The 22488-nt window shown below is 35.0% G+C and overlaps 1 protein-coding gene across 4 annotated transcripts in view; it reads left to right on the plus strand.

Moving 5' to 3' along the window:
* LOC111556287 (collagen alpha-1(I) chain-like) overlaps positions 1-22159 on the plus strand; it is a 94240-nt gene extending 72081 nt beyond the window's left edge. The window contains exons 32-39 of one of the 4 annotated variants that reach the window (XM_045058925.1): positions 7698-7830; positions 8272-8454; positions 9940-10057; positions 10438-10510; positions 18593-18676; positions 19129-19270; positions 20032-20135; positions 20815-22159. In XM_045058925.1, the coding sequence (XP_044914860.1) occupies positions 7698-7730 (33 nt within the window). In that variant the 3' untranslated portion in view covers positions 7731-7830; positions 8272-8454; positions 9940-10057; ... (3 more) ...; positions 20032-20135; positions 20815-22159. The remainder of the gene's footprint in view (positions 1-7697; positions 7831-8271; positions 8455-9939; positions 10058-10437; positions 10511-18592; positions 18677-19128; positions 19271-20031; positions 20136-20814) is intronic. The other 3 variants (XM_045058940.1, XM_045058939.1, XM_045058941.1) reach the window with 3 other exon arrangements.
* Positions 22160-22488: the final 329 nt, after the last annotated feature.

The following is a 22488-nucleotide window of genomic DNA, read 5'->3' on the forward strand; positions in this document are numbered from 1 at the left end:
GTGTGTGCTCTGCTGATGTGTTTTAGCTGCTCTTCCCGACTGGTCAGTCCTCTGCAGATATCCTCCTTGCTTGCAGTGGTAGGGTTCAACACCCCAATCTGGGACCCAGCAAGGCATGGGACCCAGAAAGACATGGACCCACTCTACCCTCCAGAGGAGATCCCTACAGCACTGTGCTTGGCACTGTTCTGTCTCAGAAAATCCGTTGCATGGCCACACAGGTACCTGGAGCTTATGGTGAAACACAGTAAAAAGCTGCAGCCACTTTATCTGCCCTCTGCACACACCTGTGTACCCTGTGGTTGAATGGTCACTTAAAGGCACCAGCCAAGTCTTTTGTCCTTGGAGAGGCATTATACCCTCTTTCAAATGCTCTCCAAGAAGGGTAACTTTCTCCCCCAGTTCAACCAAAGGGATCCCCACACTACACTGTCTGATATCCACTCCTGGGCTTCCCCTTTTTTCTCCCCAGGAAAACCACAACCAGCCTGGATACACTCCAGCAAATGGTGCAGACTTTTAAGAACTCAGAAATTGAGTTCCACTGTTTATAAAAGCTTGTAATAGTCAGTTTTTCACTATTCCCCCATCAATGGTTTTGAGGGAGTGCTTTTCTTGTGAAAACTCAATGCATTGCTCTCTCTCACTCTGTTTCCTTCTCCTCTCTGCAAAAATGGCTCCTACCCTTCTACAGCACCACACATTTTCTCCTCCCCAATTCCCTTCTCTGCACCATATATCTGCCACATTGTCTCCCTAAAATTGTGCAGAATGTTCTCTTAATCCTCAAATCAATTTTTTAGGTGTCCAATATGATTTGATGTTGATCTAGCTCTGTTCAAGTGATGAGACTAGATTTGGGTCCCCCTACTACACCACCATCTTCTGCACTGTGATTTTATAAGTTTTTAAAAAAAATTTTTAGAACGTTTATTTACTTTTGAGACAGAGAGAGAGAGAGAGAGAGAGAGAGAATGAGAGAGAGAATGAGTGGGTGACAGGCAGAGAGAAAGGGAGACACAGAATATGAAGCAGGCTCCAGGCTCTGAGCTGACAGGACACAGCCTGACATGGGGCTTGAACCCACAAACTGTGAGATCATGACCTGAGCCGAACTTGGATACTTAACCAACCGAACCACCCAGATACCCCCAGTGTTTTTAGATTATTTTCTTTTTTTTTCAAGATTGAATAAAATCTATTGATTCATACTAAGTTCACTTAGTATATTCCTCTTATGTCAAGACTAATAATGAGACTATCCTATGAGATTTTTATATCATTTTCATTTATAAAGTTTCTCTCTCTCTTTTTTTAAGATTCTTATTACTTATGTGACATTGGCTTAATTTTATTTTGTTCCACATATTTTTTTAGTTATAATATGAACATGTTTATCATCACTAATTTTAAATACTTGTTAGACAACTAAATCCTTGTTTTAATCTTTTATTGGTATATGTTTATTTTATGTTCTCATTCTATTTATACTGTGAAGCATTAATAATCTGGTGAGCCATTCATGCTGTCTTTTTTTATTTCCAGAATTTTTTTTCTCTTTTCTTCTTAATATAGTATTTAAAACTATCCAAGCAAATTAATTAATAAAGTTAAATTTAAATTTAGGTAAACAGTGAATCTTACCATCTTTTGCTTGGTTGAAAAATAGTCATTATTCTCATATATATACATATATATATGTATATATGTATATATATGTATATATACACTTTATTACTATATAGTTCAAGGTGGACAGAGATGGGTTTCATATAAAATATGACATGAAGAAGCACTTCAGGCATAGTTAGGCCAAAACATCCTCAAGGGCTAGTGGGAATTCTCACATCAGTAAGCATTTTGTCCTGAAGATACTGGAATACCTCTCAGGGTATTGTAACACTTCAGTGACAATGAGCCTCTGGTTATTCTACTCAGAAATGTGGTCACCAGTGATTCTGGTCTCCATGATTAATTTAGTGTTGATCAATGTCTCTTAGTATAACAGAATCCTGAATTCTTAGTGTATGCCATGTATCTCATTATAATGGTCCCTTTTATAAGTGTGCCTGGATAAATGATGACTCCACAAATGGATTTTGTTGGAATATGAACAAAGTGAGTGACAAAAATTAATTTTATGAGCTGAGGTCTAGTCCATGAATCATGCTGAGTAAAAATGTGGAAAGGAATTCAGTTTGGTCAGCAAATGTTATTTTAAAAAATGCTATGGTATTGTAAAACAAACATGCTGGCATATTCTAGAGGAAATGAGTTGTAAAAAGATGTATATAACCAACTGTGGGATGATATAACTACTCTTTGTGTACTTGACTGCCAGTGTTTACATATGTGTCATAAGTAGACCCTGGGGAACCACCACAGAAATAATGAGTCCCATGAGAAATGTTTGTGACTACACTTAAGTTATTCACATGTTTGAGCTGCTGGAAACTTCTGAGTGATGATGGGTGTCTTTAGTGAGCTTAGATTGTCAAAATCCAAAGATATTATGAAATTTTACTTATCATTTTCTATTAAGTAAAACAATGTGTGTTTCAAGAGTAGGCACTCTATGTTGAATCCTCACAGTATATTTTAATTTCCTTGTCAACCCACATACTAGGATTGGAACAGTTGATTACATATTGTTTTCTTTGTTTTTTTCTATGATCTAAGCAAGAAATTTCATATACTTTTGAGTGATGGCTTCAACTACATGGTAGATTAAACATTTTTATATGTGAGACAGTTATATTTTAAATTCTTGTATTCTTACATGAATTACATTATCCTCTTTCATTTATCATAAATGGGTTTCTAATGTGTGTAGACAAACACCATAGTTATAATAAATCATTTCTCAGTGAATTTACTGGGGAAATTTTTAGGCAAATATCTTAGAAAAAATTATTTCTGTACTGTTGAGATCAAAATTGTGAGCATAACAATTGTCATCAGATGACCCAATGAATATCCATGAAGAATTCTTATAATTTTTTATAACTAAATATTCCATTAGGAAAATTTTGTTTTGCAACTTCTCTAACTTCCTATATACTTTGTAGATAGAGTGTAGTATCAGAATTCGATGGAATCTCATCACTGCACCAATGAAGTGCTGATTTTGAAGTGATCCCTTATCTGGGAAGGGAAAAAACAATATACTCCTAATTTTAACACCAAACTTGTAGCACTTTTATGTATCTCTGTTGTCTTATTATTTTTTAAGTAATCCAAATTTAATTCAATTAGTGTATAGTTGGTTAATACAAACTATTATTAGCATTAATAATTGTGGGAATATGTGAAGTTTCAGTCTCCTTTATTTTTCAGATTTTACTCTTTCTTCTACTTTGAATAACCAGAAATATCCTATAGTAATAATAAATTAGTGTATTTTTACAGAAAGGTACATAGTGAGTACTCCTGCCTAATGCAACTTTGACAAATGGTCACATATGCCATTCATCTTTCCACATTTATACTTTTTAACCAAAGGTAGGTGTGGGCCAAAAACTAGGTTTCATATATATGAGTTTAATCCTTCTCCTTGATGTATGACATGAGAGAAACTGTTGGGAATAATTCTGCCTCCCATCCTCAAGGGCCAGTGGGAATTCTAACATCAGTAATCATTTTGTCCTGAAAGTGCTGACATTTCTCTTAGGGAATCATAATACTTCAGTAACACTCCAATAATACTGGCTACTCTGGTCAGCCATGGGGCTGGGTAAGCATTTCTCAGGGTGATAGAATCCTGAGTTCTTGAGTGTCTGTCACATATCCATTCTAAAGATCTATTTTATAAATATGCCCATATCAATAAAGACTTCAAAAAAAGTGGATCTTATATAAATCTGAAGAAAATGAATAACAAGTCACTTCTATGAGCTGAGCTCCAGAATAGGGACCATGCAAGGCTAAAACTGTGTAAAGAATTCAGTTGGTCAGGTAGCAGTACCAACAGGGTACTTGAAAGCTAACCTGAATACATATTAAGCAAAGTTAATTGCAGTTAATTATAGTTGTCTATAAATATCTAATTGTTGGGTAAAATGATAAAATTCTATTTGTTTCACAGGTAGCATCCATATACTCATACTAAACAGACCATGTAAAACAAGCACATGAGTAATTATCTCAGTGGAAAATGGTTGTGCCTATGTAAGACATTCATGCTATTTACTTAGATGCTACAATATGCTTAATAAGAAGCAGTCTATTGATGTCAATTAGATAGCTTATTTGAAGAACTTATGACTCTTATTTGGCATTTATCTCTTAAGTAAAATAAACAATTGGTCATTTTAAAGTTGGTTTTATTCCTGTGAATTTTTTAGAGTGTTGTAATTTGATTGATGTTGCAGTCACAGGAAGTGGAATAGTTGTTTTTTGCTATCAGCCAGGAGGCAATTTTCTAGACATTAGAGTAAAGCATTCAGGTAGATGCTACATAAAACATTTTAAAATCATGAAATAATTAATTTCCAGTTCTTGGTATTCAAGGTAGATTTCATTTGCTAATATTTCCCCAGCCAATTTTATATGTATTTAAATGTGGATTATAGATCCACAGCTAATATCATCCTCAAAGGGAAAAAACTGAGAGCTTTTCCCCTAAGGTCAAGAACACAATAGGGATGTCCACTCTCACCACTGTGGTTCAAGATAGTACTGGAAGCCCTAGTCTCATCAATCAGACAACAAAAAGAAATAAAAGGCTTCCAAATTGGCAAAGAAGAAGTCAAACTTTCACTCTTCATAGTTGAAATGACATTCTATGTGGAAGACCCAAAAGACTCCAAAAAACTGCTAGAACTGATACACGAATTCAATGAAGTCACAGGATATAAATCCATATACAGAAATCCATTGCATTTCTACACACCAATAATGAAGCCGCATAAAGAGCAATCAAGGAATTGATCCCATTTACAATTGCACCAAAAGCCATAAAATATCTAGGAATAAACCAAACAAAGAGGTAAAGGATATATATGCTGAAAACTGTAGAAAGCTTATGAAAGGATTGAAGAAGACACAAAGAAATGGAAACACATTCTTTGCTCAGGAATGGGAAGAACAAATATTGTTAAAATATCTATACTACCCAAAGCAATCTACACATTTAATGCAATCCTTGTTAAAATAACATCAGCATTCTTCACAGGTGGAACAAACAATTCTAAAATTTGTATGGAACCAGAAAGGACCCCAAAGAGCCAAAGTAATGTTGAAAAAGAAAACCAAAGCTGGAGGCATCACAATATGGAGGCAAACCGTAAGCTGTAATCACCAGGACAGTATGGTACTGGAACAAAAACAGACATAGATCAAAGGAACAGAATAGAGAACCTACAAATGGACTCACAAATGTATGGCCAACTTCAACAAAGCAGGAAAGAATATCCAGTGGAAAAAAGTCTCTTCAACGAATGGTGCTGGGAAAACTGGGCAGATACATGCAGAAGAAACTGGACCACTTTCTTACACATACACAAAAATAAGCTCAAAATGGATGAAAGACCTAAATGTAAGGTAGGAAACCATCAAAATCCTAGAGGAGAAAACTGGCAGAAACCTCTTTGACCTCAGCCACAGCAACATCTTACTAGCCATATCTTCAGAGGCAAGGAAAACAAAACCAAAAATCAACAATGGGACCTCATAAAGATAAAAGCTTCTGCACTACAAAGCAGTCAACAAAACTAAAAGCCAAGTGATGGAATGGGAGAAGATATTTAAATGACCTATCAGATAAATGGTTAGTATCCAAAATCTGTAAAGAGCTTATCACACTCATCAGCCTCCAAACCCCCAAATAATCCAGTGAAGAAATGGGCAGAAGACATGAATAGACACTTTTCCAAAGAAGACATCCAGATGGCTAACAGACACGTGGAAAGGTGCTCAACATCACTCATCATCAAGGAAATACAAATCAAAACCAAAATGAGATAGCACCTCACACCTGTCAGAATGGCTAAAACAAACTTAGGAAATAGCAGATGATAGCGAGGAGTCAGAGAAAAGGGAAAACTTTTGCACTGTTGGTGAGAATGCAAACTGACGCAGCCACTCTGGAAAATAGTATGGAGGTTCTTTTAAAAATGAAAAATAGAACTACCCCAGAGCACCTGGGTGGCTCAGGATTCTTGGTTTCGGCTCAGGTCATCATCCCACAGTTCATAATATCAAGCCCTGTATCAGGATCTATACAGACAACATGGAGCCTGCTTGGAATTCTCTCTTTCCCTCTCTCTCTGCTCCTCCCCCTATCAAAATAAATTTTAAAACATTCAAAAAATAGAACTACCCTACAAACTAGCAATTGCACTACCACATATTTATGCCAAGGATACAAAAATGCTGATTTGAAGGGGCCCATACACCCCAATGTTTATAGCAACTCTGTCCACAATAGCCGAATTATGGAAAGAGCTCAAATATCCATAGACTTATGAACATATAAAGGTGTGTGTGTGTGTGTGTGTGTGTGTGTGTGTGTGTGTAATGGAATATTGCTCAGTGATCAAAAAGAATGAAATCTTGCCATATGAAACATCATGGATGGAACTAGAGTGTATTATGCTAAGTGAAATAAGTCAGAGGTAAATATATGATTTCACTCATATGTGGAAATTAAGAAACACAACAGATGAACATGGGGAAAAGAAGAAAAAAATAAGATAAAAACAGAGAGGGAGACAAACCATAAGAAACCCTTGAATACAGAGAACAAACGTAGAGTTGCTGGAGGGGGTTGGGTGGTGGAATGGGCTAAATGGATGATGAGCATTAAGAAAGGCACTTGGGATAAGCACTGGGTGTTATATGCAAGTGATGAATCACTGAATTCTACTGAAACCAATACTACATTATATGTTAACTAACCTGAATTTAAATTTAAAAAATAAAGATGGATTATAGTTATAATGAATGATCCTAAGGGGAATAATTGGCGAAACCTTGACCTCAGTATCTTCTAAATAAAAGATGACTTCTGCTTCTGGAGTGACTATAATTTTCTTGTAATGTAGGTTGTCACGTGCATATCTATGGTTAATTCCTTGTAACCTGTTAATAGTAAACTTTCAATTAGGAAGTTTTTATTTTCAACTTCCATAATTTACTCCAAGCATAATAGGTTGGAAATTACATTGGAATTGCTTGAAATTGTTCCTGCCACACCATTTGAATTGCTGATGTTGTTACTTGTACAAATTTCCTCTTCTGGAAATGTTCAGAACACTGATTTCCAGGGTTAACATTGCAATTTTTAATAAATTTATTTTTCATGAATCATTTTTATTTTAAACTTTTGATTTAAATCTAGGTTAGCTAACATATGGTGTAATATTAGTTTCAGGTGTACAATATAGTGATTCAACACTTCTACACAACACCCCGTGCTCATTGCAGCAAGTGCACTCCTTTAAAAACACTTTTTAGCTAATCAATAATGTTATTGGTTTTGCAAAAACTCTATGAATCCAACAAATGTGAGGTTTAATAACTTGCTGAGTCATCTGAGGCTTCTGTCTCATTTCTAATAATATCAGAAAAATCCTAGTAGAGTAATCAATTAGTATATTTTACATGCAGGTACATGGTGAACCATCCAGTCTTTTCCACGGTTGACAAATGGACATGTATACTTCTAATATTTCCATATTTTTACTCTATTTCCACAGGTTAATGTGAACCAAAACCTTGGTTTCATATGAATAAAAAGTATCTCCTTCCTCTTGAGATGTGACAAGGAACAAAGTATTGGGAATAATTCTACCATCTCATCCTCAAGAACCAGTAAGAATCCTACCACCAGTAAGCATTTTGTCCTGAAGATATTGACACTTCTCTCAATACACTGTAGCACTCCTATTACGTTTTGACTCTGCCTGTGCTTGTCAGCCATGAAGCCAGATCATTAACTGTGATGACTGGTCTCCATGATTAAATACTATGGTTTAGTGTGTCTCAGGGTGAAATAATCTGGGGTACTCAATGTCTGTCATATATGTCAGGATCAAGATTTTTTTAAGTGTGCCTGGAACAATGATTCTAATTGGAATCTGAACAAAATGAGTGAGAAAGTCACTTCTGTGAACTGAAGTCCAGCACAAGACACCATACTAGGCAAAAATGTGGAAGGGGTTCAGTTTGGTCAGCTGGTGTTACTAATAGGCCTATAGTAATTGAATTCTATCTTGATTGCATACATTAAGGATAATGAACTATACAGAGATCTATCAATTTCTGATTTAGGAATAACATGACAACTCTTTGAGTGCCTGGCTGGCAGCATCCATATATTCATAGTAACCAGACCCTGGAGAACCAGAATGTGAGGAGAGAGACCAGTGGTTATGCCTACCCTTGATCCATTCACACATTTTTCTTACATGCCAAAATCTTCAGAGTGAGGAGAAGTTGATTGAGATCAACTAGGTAATTAACGTAAAGGATATGTGTGTTTACTGATTTATGTTTTAAGTAAAAGAAATGTGTAAATTGAAGAGTAGGTTATATTTGTCAGAACTTCTTAAAGCATGTTTTAATCTCCTTGCTGATGAAATCACAAGAATTGCAGCACATTTTTCCCTCTGTCACCCTAATAGACATTTGGGCTGTGGACCTAAGTAGATGCTGCACTAAACATTTTTAATTATAAAATGATTACATTTTTAATTCTTGGTGTTTTAGGTAGATTTTACTGCCTAATATTCATATTTTGTTAGTAAGCTTCATAGTTAACATTGAAGGGAACATCCAGTTTTATTATTTATTTATTTTTGGGTTTTTTGGGGTTTTTTGGTCTCTTTTTTTATTATTATATGAAATTTATTGTCAAATTAGTTTCCATGCAACACCCAGTGCTCATCCCAAAAGATACCCTCTTCAATATCCATCACCTACACTACCCTCCCTCCCACCCCCCCCATCAACCCTCAGTTCTCAGTTGTTTTTTTTTTTAACGTTTATTTATTTTTGAGACAGAGAGAGACAGAGCATGAACGGGGGAGGGGCAGAGAGAGAGGGAGACACAGAATTGGAAGCAGGATCCAGGCTCTGAGCCATCAGCCCAGAGCCCGACGGGGGGGCTCGAACTCACGGACCGTGAGATCGTGACCTGAGCCGAGGTCGGACGCTTAACCGACTGAGCCACCCAGGCGCCCCAGTTCTCAGTTTTTAAGAGTCTCTTATGCTTTGGCTCTCTCTCCCACTCTAACCTCTTTTTTTTTTTCTTTTTTTTCCTTCCCCTCCCCCATGGTTTTCTGTTAAGTTTCTCAGGATCCACATAAAAGTGAAAACATATGGTATCTGTCTTTCTCTGTATGGCTTATTTCACTTAGCATAACACTCTCCAGTTCCATCCACGTTGCTACAAAGGGCCATATTTCATTCTTTCTCATTGCCACGTAGTATTCCATTGTGTATATAAACCACAATTTCTTTATCCATTCATCAGTTGATAGACATTTAGGCTCTTTCCACAATTTGGCTATTGTTGAGAGTGGTGCTATAAACATTGGGGTACAAGTGCCCCTATGCATCAGTACTCCTGTATCCCTTGGATAAATTCCTAGCAGTGCTATTGCTGGGTCATAGGGTAGGTCTATTTTTAATTTTCTGAGGAACCTCCACACTGTTTTCCAGAGTGGCTGCACCAGTTTGCATTGCTACCAACAGTGCAAGATGGGGGGACATCCTAGTTTTAATGCCTGATGCTGATGGAGGCCATTTGGGGAAACTTTGAGACCAAGGTCTTATGACCTTCAATGCTTCCCTGTTTCAAGTACTGAGCATAAATTTTGTTGTTACATAGATAGTCACGTGACTATAGTTTATTTTTTATAATTTGTTATTAATAAATTTCCAATTATGGTGGTTTTGTTTGTCAAAGTTTCTAATTTCCCTGTATATTTTTGATAGATTTAGAGGTGATAGTGGAATTGGATGGAATTCCTATTACTGCTCCAATGAACTACTGATTTTGTTACTTGTTACCAGCTCACTTCTATGGGAATAATCAGAATAGTGCACTCCAGAGGTAACATTGCATGTTTAATAAAATTTATTATTTATTATTATTTACATTCTATGATTTATCTTTAGCAAACAAAATTACAAATGATTTTGAGAATCTGTTAATACAAACAATGTGAGGCCTTTATAACCTTGGTCATCTGAGGATTCTGTGTACTTCCCCCCGCCCCCAGAATTTGTATGCTTCTTCTATTAAATAATATCAGAAGATCTTACTTGAAAGATAGTATTATATATACTTATGTCTAGTAAACCTCTTGTGTTGTACATGATACAGATGGATATGTATGCTTCTCATTTTTCCCTAATTTTATTCTATGCTAGCAGATCAACATAGACTAAGAACTCAGTTTCATATAAAATCTTTTATTTCTTCCCCTTGAGACATGAAATGAAAGAAAGTGTTAGGAAAAATTCTGCCTCCCATCCTCAAGCGTCAGTGGGAATTTTCTTGCTGGTAAGCATTTTTCCCCGAAGATACTGGCATTCCTCTCAGTGAATTATAACACTCTAATGATAAGAATTTGGCTAAGTTAGTCATGAGGCTGGGTCCTTGACAGTAGTGGCTAGTCTCCATAATTGAATAGTATGATTCAGTGTGTCCTAGTGAGACAATCCTAATTTCTTAATGTCTGCCTTTTTATATCAGGATCAAAATCCCTTTTGCAAATGTGCTTGGATCAGTGATGACTTCAAAAATGGGTCTTGTTGACATCGGAAGAAAATGAATGACAAAATCACTTCTGTGAGCTGAGGTCCAGCACAAGGACCATAATGCTAGACAAAAAAAAAAAAAAAAAAATGTGGAGGAGAATTCAATTTGGTCAGGACATAGTACCAAATAAAAAAGACTATAGCATTGGAAAACTAGCATGCTGATGAATGCTAGTGGAAATGAATTGTACAGAGGCAATAAATAACTATTATGGAATGACATGGCAACTCTGAGTGCTTGACTGGTAGCCTTCATAAGCCCACAGTAAACAGACTGGAGAACCAGCATATGAATAGTGAACACTGTGAGAAATAGTTGTGCCTACACATGAGCTATTTACACCATTTCTTTAGTCATAGTCATTTGTGAGAATCAACATGTTTAGGTCTTATTAGATAGTCAATTAGAAATTATTCATTTTTCGCTAGTCATTTATCTCTTAAATAGAATAATTATGGGAAAATCAAAGAATAGATTATATTTATTGGATGATCTTATATGTTTTAATTTGCCTGCTAGCCCAGTTGCAGGGATTAGAACTTTTTTTTTTCTTTTTCTTGTCACTCAGGAAGAAATTTTCTAGATATTTCATGATAGATTAAACTAGGTATTTCATTAAACATTTTAACATGAAATTATTAAATTTCTAATTATTTAAGTTTTATGTTGATATAATTGGCTAATGTTTATATTCCATCAATGGGTTTATATGCATAAAGATAAGTTATAATCGTAGTGAGTAATGCTGGGGGTGCTCTGGATCTAATACCTTGAGACCGATGTATTAGAAATTTGACTTTCTCTACCACCTTTTCTGAGGAAAAGCATAATTTTTCTAGTTATGTAGTCAAGGGAATATATGGTTAATTCCTTAACTACCTCTCATCAGTAACCATTCAACTGGGAAGGTTATTTCACAACTTTTTAAATTTCCTCTGTGCTTTTGTAGAATGGAATAATTTTATGAATGTCATAGAATACTCACCATTGTAGCAAAGAAGTGTTGATTTTGTCATTTTTATCTGTTCCTTTTCTCTGGAATGGAACAAACCAATGCACTCCAAGGGTTATAATCAATTTTAAATAAATGTACTTTTATGGCTTTTTAAGTAAAATACTTATCTGTAATTAAGTAGATAATTGGTTTTGTGAAGTAGCTGTTAATCCAGTGTGACTTCTTAATTATCAGTGAGCCATCCAATATTTTGTCTCTTTTATTTCCAAGATTTTTATGACTTCTCTTTTTGAATAACAACAGAAATGTCCTAGTTAAGTAACATGAGTTCTTTTAATATGAAGGTGTATTATAATCCTTTCTGTGTTATGAATGTTTGACAAAAGGATGTGTATACACATCTTTCCATATTTTTACTCTGTTTCCACAGGTTGACAAGAACACTAGCTGGGTCTCATATGAGTTTATTCCCTTTTCTTGAAAGAATTCCAACAGGAATTCTAACATTAGTATTTTGTCCTGAAAATACTGGCATTCCTCTTAGGACATTCTAACATTCATATGACAGTAAAACTCTGATTGTACTAATCAGTTGTGAGATTGAATCATTGACTGTGATGACCAGTCTCCATGATTAAATGGTACAGGTGTGTCCCAGGGAGACGGAATCTGGAGTACTCAGTGTCTACCACATATCTTAGGATCAACGTCCCTTTTATAAATGTGGAATCTGAACAAAATGAGTGACAATCACTTCTGTGAGTTGAAGTCTGCTGAAGGATCCTGTAAGGCAAATACATATATTTGTCAGGTAGTAGTACAAGCCAGGTCTGTGGTATTTGAAACCTAAGCTGATTGAGTTGTACAGAGATCTATAAATATCTAATTTAGGAATGACATGGTACTCTGTGAATGCTTGGCTGGCAGCAACCATAGACTCATGATAATCAGACACTAGGGGACCAGCACATGAGTACTGAGACCAATGAGTTATGTTTTTGTCTACCCTTAAGCCATTCACCTGATTTCCTTATATGCTGCAATCTTGTAAGGCATAGTCCATTGAGGTAAATTAGATAGTCAATTCAAAAGATATTAAGTCATTAGTTACCAATTATTTTTTTAGATAAAGGAAACAATGGAAGCTGAACAATGGTTTCTATGTATGAGAATGTCTCAGAGAGTATCTTAATTTTCTTGTTAATCCAGTCACAAGAATTCATAGTGTTTGATTTCTTGTCACCCAAAGAGAATTTTTCTAGACATTTGAGTGATGGAGTCAAGTACATACTGCATTAAATATTTTTAAAATTTTTTAATGTTTATTTATATTTTGAAAGAGAAAGACAGAGTGGAAGCAGGGAATGGGGCAGAAAGAGAGGGAGACACAGAATCTGAAGCAGGATCCAGGCTCCTAGCTGTTAGCAAAGAGCCTGACACAGGGCTTAAACTCATGAACCATGAGATTATGACCTGAGCTGAAGTTGGGTGCTTAACCAACTGAGCCACCCAGGTGCCCCTGCATTAAATATTTTTAATGGTGAAATTATTGCATTTCAAGTTCTTATAATTTTAATCGTTAATATTCATATTACTTTGGTCCGTTCATTTCTGTTTAAAGGGATATCCTAGTTTTGATGAATGATGCTTAGAATTCTTTGGAGAAACTTTGACTAGGTCTTAGCACAAATAACTTTGTATACTATTCTATTCCATGGAACAAGTATACTTTTTTCTTGTCATGGTCAATGAATGTATGTAATTACTTATAACCTCTTATCAATAAACACTGAATATAAAAGTTTTTCTTTTTCAGCTCCTCTGATTGTCCTTGTGATTTGTAGGTTGGAAGTTAAGATAGTAATTTCATGGAATTCTTGCCATCTCACCAAAGAACAGTTGATTGTGTCACTTTTACCAGCTCTCTTATCTGAGAAGAAATGCAATGATGCACTCTCATGGTAGTTCTGAAAATTTGAGAAATGGTTGTGCCTACACATAAGCCATTTACACATTTGTCTGAGCTGCATAATTTTCTCAGTGATTATTGATTCCTTGAGGGCTGTTAGATGGTCAAAATTAAAAGAGATTATGGATTTTTGCCTTTCTTTTCTATGTCATGTGATAACAAATATATGAAAATTAAGCAGTAGGTATGCATTTTGTCCCAAGAATACTGATATTCTTTTAAGGAACTATAATGATCCAAATGACAGTGAGATTCTGTCTATGCTAGCCAGCTATTGATTGTGTTTGCTGGTCTCTCTGACTTCAAAACATGATCACAGTGTCCAGTGATGTCAGAATCCTTAGTGTTTAGTTTATGTCACCTATTTCGTGCTCATAGTCATGGTTATAAACATGCCTGGATAAATGATAGCATCAGTAATTTATCTGTTGGAATATATGGAAAACATGAGTGACAGAAACACTTTTCTGAAACTGAGTTCAAGACATATAAATGCTATATAACGAAGTTAGTGTTAACCTGAAATTATGATAATTTAAAATATACTTTATAAAGAGTAGGATGAGTCCTCAATAATAACTCAAAAATATTAAAAGAAGTACAAAGAATTTAAACAATGTAATAGGAAAATACTTAAAACAAAAGAAAGCAGCTAAGAATGAACATAGGAACCAAAAAGATGTAAGACATCAAAAAAAGAAAAATGGCAAACATAAATCCCACCCTATGACTATTATATTAAATTTAAAACACAGAAACTGAAAGATTCCATCAAAAATTAAATAGCTATATATTGGGGCGCCTGGGTGGCGCAGTCGGTTGAGCGTCCGACTTCAGCCAGGTCACGATCTCGCGGTCCGTGAGTTCGAGCCCCGCATCAGGCTCTGGGCTGATGGCTCAGAGCCTGGAACCTGTTCCCGATTCTGTGTCTCCCTCTCTCTCTGCCCCTCCCCCGTTCATGCTCTGTCTCTCTCTGTCCCAAAAATAAATAAACATTGAAAAAAAATTAAAAAAAAAAAAGCTATATATTATTTATGAAAGATACAATTTAGAATGAAATACAAAAACAGTTTGAAACTAAAATGATGGATAAAGCTGTATTACGCAAGGAATACCCAAAAAGGAACTGGAATGTCTATTCTGACATCAGAGAAAACAGACATTAATGTAAACTATTATTAGAAATGAAAAAGAATATTATATAGTGATAGATGGTTTAATTAATCAGATATATGATAGATTGGTAGATGATAGATAGATAGATAGATAGATAGATAGATATAAAACATAATCAGCTAACCACAGTGCCTCAAATAACAAAGGAAAAACAGACATGGTTGAAGGGATAAGTAGATAGTTCAGTAATAATAACTGGACACTTTAGTACCTTCTTCTTAATAATTGACAGACCAATTAGAGAATCAGTGTGGTTATAGCATACTTGAGCAATCTTACCAATAAATTTGATCTGATACACACACACACACACATACACACTCAGCAACAGCAGAAAACAAACTATTTTCAAAAACATCTGGAGTATTCTCCAGCATAGACCATATGCTACATCATACAACTAGACTCAATGAATTTAAAAATATTAAAATCATGTAAAGTATGGTCTATAGCCATAGGGGAATTAAATTAGAAATCAAAACAAAGAAATCTGGGAAATCACCAAATATTTGAAAATTAACATACTTCAAAGAACCAATTGGTCAAAGATAAAATCATGAAAAAAAACCTAGAAAACATTTAGAATTGAATGGGATACATAAAAAGAGATGCTTAGAAGAAAATTATAGTTTTAAAAAAAATTTTAAGGGGTGCCTGGGTGGCTCAGTCAGTTGGGTTTCGGACTTTGGCTCAGGTCATGATCTCATGGTTCATGAGTTTGAGCCCCACGTTGGGCTCTGTGCTGACATCTCAGAGCCTGGAGCCTGTTTTGGATTATGTATCTCCCTGTCTCTCTGTCAAAAATAACCCTCCCCTGCTCACACTCTGTGCCTCTCTCTCTGTCAAAAATAAACATTAAAAATTGTTTTAAGTTTATTTTGAGAGAGCACGAGCAAGTGAGGGGAAGAGAGAGGAAGAGAAAGATAATCTAAAGCAAGCTTTGTGCCATCAGTGCAGAGCCTGGTGCAGAGACTGATTAAGGGCTCAAATTCACAAAACGTGAGATCATGACCTGAGCCAAAATCAAGTTGGTGGCTTAACCAAATGAGCCACCCAGGTGCCCTAGAAAATTTATAGTTTTAAATGACTATCAGAAAAGAGTAAATATAAAAACATCAAATAAATAACCTAAACTTCCGCTTCAAAAAATAAGAAAAAGACTAAACTAGAAAATCAAGTGAAAGGAAGTAAATAATAAATATTTGGGCAAAAATCAATGAAATAAAAACAAAACCCAGAATTACTAGGAAGAAAACCCATGAGACCAAAAGTTGGGTTTCTGCAAAGATTAATGAAACTGACAAGCCTTTAGTTAGACTGAACAAGAAACAAAGTGAGAAGACATAAATAACTAGAGTTAGGAATGAAAGAGGGGCATCACCACTGACTGTGGACTCCATTAGAAATGTTATTTGTCTCATGTTTTCTTGAAGGGAGATGGATATGGAGGAATCCAAAGTTTTAGTTGCACTTAAGACTCAGCAACTAAACACTGATACTTAGATTTCCATCGTCAACAATGGTTATCTCTGCAAATCTTCCAGAAGTTCCCTTGACAATATAATATCACTCATTCATATTTATCTATGTTTTTAGCCAATATTTAACTAGCCAATAATTTAATCTATTTTATGAGAACTTTTGTAATCACAGCACATGTATATATTAATAATATGGTGAGTCCTCCATGATTTTCATTCCTGTGTATTCTAGAATTTTTGACATTTATGTGCTTAGCCCAAAGCATAAAGGCATAGTTCCTTTTTCGGGCATAAAGATTATATTGGACCAAAGTGAGATATGTGATTGAGAGAACATCTCTGAGCCCTCAGTAGTGTGTCCTGTTGAGTATGAGCATTAGAAGAGAATGGGAAACTACCCCAAACACATTTCATGATAAGCTGGAAGACTCTATATGCTTCCTACCTGTTTAGTTATTTTTCTCAAATTACTATACACCATGATTCTCAACATAGTTGATGTCATACTTCTGAGGTGAAAAGTAATTCTTGGGAGCAAAAGAAATCTTAAATATTATAGTGGTTTATGGCCCTCCAAACAGTCACCATGCACATACACACATAAGCAGATATACAGAATATTTGTGGTATTAAAATTGGTGGGAGGGAGGATTGAAAACTAGGGGAAAATGTCTAAAAAGGATATCCAACCACATGATAATAAAAAAAGGTTGAGACACACTGTCATACCAGTCTAAAGAAATTAATATATTTCTGTCATCTAACTGTGTAAGAATCAAGTGTAATAGAAGCCAGAGCAGTTGCTATACTTTGCCAAGATTTCCTCAGTAGTAACAGGCTTTGCAGAGACAGTAATTTTAGAAGATTGTGTTTCTTTTCCCATTTAGACTCACCTAATATCTTTCTCTTCCATGATACATTATCCTAACTTAGATATTAATACTTTTTGAAGAGCTGTGTCTCTATGGTTCCTTTGAAGGGAAAGTCTACTTGTCTTCCATTAGGACTTTATTTATTTTTTTTTCAACGTTTATTTATTTTTGGGACAGAGAGAGACAGAGCATGAACGGGGGAGGGGCAGAGAGAGAGGGAGACACAGAATCGGAAACAGGCTCCAGGCTCTGAGCCATCAGCCCAGAGCCGGACGGGGGGCTCGAACTCACGGACCGTGAGATCATGACCTGGCTGAAGTCGGACGCCCAACCGACTGCGCCACCCAGGCGCCCCAATTAGGACTTTAAGAAAACTCTAACGTCCATATTCATGCATTTTCCAACAGCAATTTTCGGGACCAAATTTACTCTTAGACGAGAGAATTATGTATGCACAGTGATATACTATTACTCTGGCCCCAGGATTTATAAACCTTAGTTCAGCAGGAGCCAAAGTTCTATTGGAAACAAATTATCTAGAGCTACTAACATGTATGCCAATGTATGATGAAATATGTAGATCTTATAAAAATAGCATCTTTAAAATATCTGTAATTGAAAATTTAGGTAAGATTATTTTGGGGAAAATGTGTTTGAAAATAGAAGTATAAGCTGCTACATTATGATAAATGTTTCTAAACTTGTCAGGAAACAGGAAATGAAATAAGACGATATTACATCAGCATGTTTATATTCTGAAGACAAAGCATGTTTTAACAATTATGTTTTTTGCCTACTTTTTTCTTTAATGTAAATTTTAAAATTTTATACCTTTACATAAAGCTAGTATTTCAAGATATTTTAATGGTTGACATGATGAAAAAGAAACCTAAATACATTTGATTAAAGTTGAGATATGGTGTTCTGCAGATGACTTCAGAAAGACATTGTTAGGACATTGCTTTAGTATACACACAATTCTTTATTTTTTACTGAGTAATCAGCAAATTTGAGATCAGAAAATCAAATGTAAGGCATTGTTCTGTGCAATTTTGAGGATACTCTGAATATATTAATGAAGTGTACTCTTCATTTTATAACACCTATACTTTATTGTTTTATAGAAGTTGTTTAAAACTGATGATTTACAGTATGAGCTTTCTTCACAATCATAGATAAAAATATTGTATTTATGAATTCTTTTAGATGAAGAGTGGTTAGAACATTTATGATTCTTGCACAGGAATGTATCCTTCCACGAGATTATTGCTTTGGAGTAAATATTAGACTGTTATTATAAAAGAGATATTTAGTTTAATCCAATCCTTCCAAATATTTAGATGTTATTGACATGCATATTTTCTTTTAAAGATGGTCTTGTGAAAATTGATAAGCTAGAAACAATTTTCTTTTGCCAATGGAACTGTGGGAGCTTCTCTTGGACTTCATGAGATGGTAATAGAAAAACCATGTTTTTATTGAGATAGATATATATATATATATATATATATATATATATATATATATATACATATATGTGTGTGTGTGTGTGTGTGTATGTTTGATAACATTTAGCCTTAATAGAAAAAGAATATTTTACCTTGATAAAATAATTACTAGCCAGCCATTTTTTGGGTCTATTCAATGTCAGGTGGAAGGGAGAGCAATGCATGTTTGAAGGTTGTGCATGTGACACACAATAACTTAGCAATACCCACTCTTTCCAGTCTGTATAGCACTATACCCACAATTTGTGCATGTTTTATTGTTAAATTAGATTACATGTACATGTGTTTGTGTAATATTTAAAAATATATATAGTTTATATGTACATATAGGTAAAATTTATACTATGTATGCATATTTTGTCTTAAAATGTTATTTTTCCTCTTGTTTCCCCCTGCCAGGTAATGATGGGGCCTAAAAGGGAAGAGAAATTGTCTATGCCTTTGCCTTTCTTGAATTCTATCTCCAGAGAGTAAGATAACAACTTAATTTTAAGTCAGTGATTCTCCATTCCTACCTGTGGTCTTTTGGACACCCTTGCAGGTATGACTGTATTATCAGGGACATCATGTTTACTGGAAAAAAGCCCAAGATGGATAGGATCTGATATATCTCCCTCTTCTTAAGCTTGATAACATTTGGTTGTAGCTAAATATTATTAAAAGCCCATCTAATATCCAGTTAATAGTGGGCATTACAGTAACTAGGAGTTATAGCTGTGGGTAATAACAGGTATCCCTAAATGGAGGACTTTCTCAACAACTCTAAACCCTCAACAGTCCTAAAACTGTATCTACCTCTATGAGACCATTTACTAAGTTACTTCTCAGGTCTTTATTTCTGTGCTTGATTCATCAAATGGGCTTTTAATTTCTTATGGCCTGACATTTTTAGTTTACTTTTGTGGTACAAGTAATTATAGATTTCCAGGCATGGAATATGTTCTCAATAAACTTTTACTGAGAATAGATACATAAATAGATTATACTGAGTGATTTTGTAAGTAGCCTGGCCAAATAAGCAGAAAATAATAAATGATGGGGGGAAAAGAGACATAATGTTCAGTGGGATTCAGGCAATCCAGTCAATTTTGGAAATGCACAAGAGATAAGGGCTCTGATATAATATGCTTATACTGAAATGTATAGAGCTATGGTGCAGCTAGCTATAGTTTCTGAGTTGTGTGAGAGTTAAGAAGCAGCTTCCAAATAAAATCAATAAAGAGTACCAAAGAATAACTTCCCAGACTCCAGCTGAATTGCCTTTTTCATTGGAAGTGTAATTTTTCATTTTTTTCCTCTCAGAAGATCACTTCTTGGGAATTCATTTGAAGTGAATGATACCAGTAAATCCTTGAAACAAGACTCTTCAGACAAAGGGGCTGTTGTCCAAATGCTACCCTCTGAAGGTAAGGTTTTTTTCAAAATATTCCTTGCTTTCTAGGGGCAACCATGTCTGGGCAGAAAATTAGATGTTAATTTTCTGAAGATTAATGACTTCTGGTTATATTCTAGTTGACTTCAAGGGCCAGAATGCATAGTGAGTTAAGAGATACAGCTTTTCTTATATACATTCATAGATTTTCTACATTTCAGTTAGTATAGTTATGGTTAATAAGAAAGATTTTCTTAACTTTTCTTATCCGATAAACTAAGCTCCTAATTGGCTGGATCCAATGTGTTAACAGAGTCAGTTTCATGAGATTCAGTGGTTCTCAAAAACCATTAGACTGGAGGGAAGACAACTATTTTCTTCTGAAATAATTGGTCAAATGAATGAGTGACCTAGAACTTTAAGAAGCCAATACAGAGGGAAAGAGATAAAAATCTGAGATAGTTGGAGGTGCCTATCACTTTTTAGCGCAGCAAGGAAGAAAAAGTAGCACTGATGTTTGATTTAGGGAGATTTAAAGTAATTTGTCTGGCCAATGTGGACCCAGCAGCTGAAAATGTGGCTTTCTGTGTGTCCCCTGGGTAGATTCATTCTAGGATATGTACAGGTAGAGTATATAAGAATTTCATAGCCCCCAATAAGCTCCTTAGAAAAGTCCCACAGCTTTGCCAATTTTCCCTCCTGTATCCTTCCAGGTGATGACCACAAATGTGAGGTGGATTTATTACTGAGGGTACCATTACTTCTACTACAAGCTTCACCAAAACAATGATACAGTCTTCTTTATGCTTGGAGACTCGTCTCTTTCCTGTGTTGCAGTGGACACCTCCTGCAGATAAGAAATGCTTAACTGAGAAATGCTCATGTTGGGATATCATCGATGAGACTTTAATTTGGGCATGGTGACTGTTTCCCTTGCTGCCACTTGACTCAATCCCAGGAGCCTCAGTAGAGGAAATATTATTGCACAAGAATCTCAAAATGATGGAATTGCTCAGTGCTCCCATAAATATACATTTATAATTTCCATTTGCCATATGGTAAAATTTTAATATTGGATATATTGAAAAGAAACTACACAATTTTTTTTCAAAACTTCAAAGTGTATCTAAATATCTAATATATAAATTAAGTTCCCTCCTCCCTCCCAATTTTACCCCCCCCCCAAAGTTTTCTTCTATTAAGGGAGTTGTGTGCATTCTTTAAGTGGATAGATGCACACATACAGTCACACAGACATATACACACAAACTATTTTGAGGGGTTCTGGAAGTAGGGCCATATTGTACACATTCTTCTGCAAATTGTCTTTCATTTAACAGTTTTAATACCCTTTTCTATTTCAGTAATACACACCTGTGTCATTTGTTGAATGACTGCACGACTGTTTTGTAGGTGAAATATAATTAAATGTTATAAGCATTTCTCATTCATAGATATTTATGTTAGCACCAAATTTCTGTGCAATGAAACTCCCTATCAATATTTCTGCACTTGTCTATTATATCATAATAAATTACTTAGCAGTTCAAATACTGGGATTAAGGATATGCACATTTCAAATTATTACAAGATTTCCTTAAAATGTGGTGACAACTTTATCCTCAAATGGCAATGAATGAGATTGCCAGCTTTCCCCACAACTTCACAGATAATGGATTTTATAAATATTTAATTTTTTTGCCAATGTGATAGCCCAAACTATTGTCTTAAACTGTATTTCTTTTGTTTTTGAGTTTGATCATTTTTTCATGTTTATTAGCCATCTGTATTCTTTAATTTCCTCTTTATGTCCAATTTTGGGGGTGGGGGTTTAGATTTCTGGTTTTGAAGAGCTCATTTATTACTGGGAGAATAAGCTTTGGATTGTGAAGCATTATAGATATTTTTATGCACTTTTATACTTCATTTTTGTTGTAAGAATGTGTATGATTGTTATATGTCCAAGTATAACCATGTTTGCTTTTATGGCTTCTGAGTTTCATGTCATTTTGGAAAAAATATTTATACTGATTTCATAAAACCGTTCACCTATGTTAACTTCTTATTCTTTTGTGTTTCTTTTCTTCAAATTCTTAAATCATGAGAAATTTTTTTGATTTGAAATCTTAAAGTTGCCAAGTTATTTGCCATTACTTGCGATTATTTGCCAATAATTGCCCATTTATCTGTAATGCCATCTTGCACATATGCTGTATTTCATCTGTGACTGGCACCATTTTTTTTCTGTGGATATGTGTGTCTCTTCTTCTGCCTCCTGTCTCACGTGTCTTCTCGTTGGAAGAAATTACAGTTTAGACTGCAATTTCATCAACTTAAGTAAATTAATTTAGGGGGAATTGGTTTTTAGTAATATAAGTCTTCCTATC

The sequence above is a fragment of the Felis catus genome, chromosome B3 (assembly GCF_018350175.1).
Source record: "Felis catus isolate Fca126 chromosome B3, F.catus_Fca126_mat1.0, whole genome shotgun sequence".
In the NCBI taxonomy this organism is placed as follows: Eukaryota; Metazoa; Chordata; class Mammalia; order Carnivora; family Felidae; genus Felis; species Felis catus.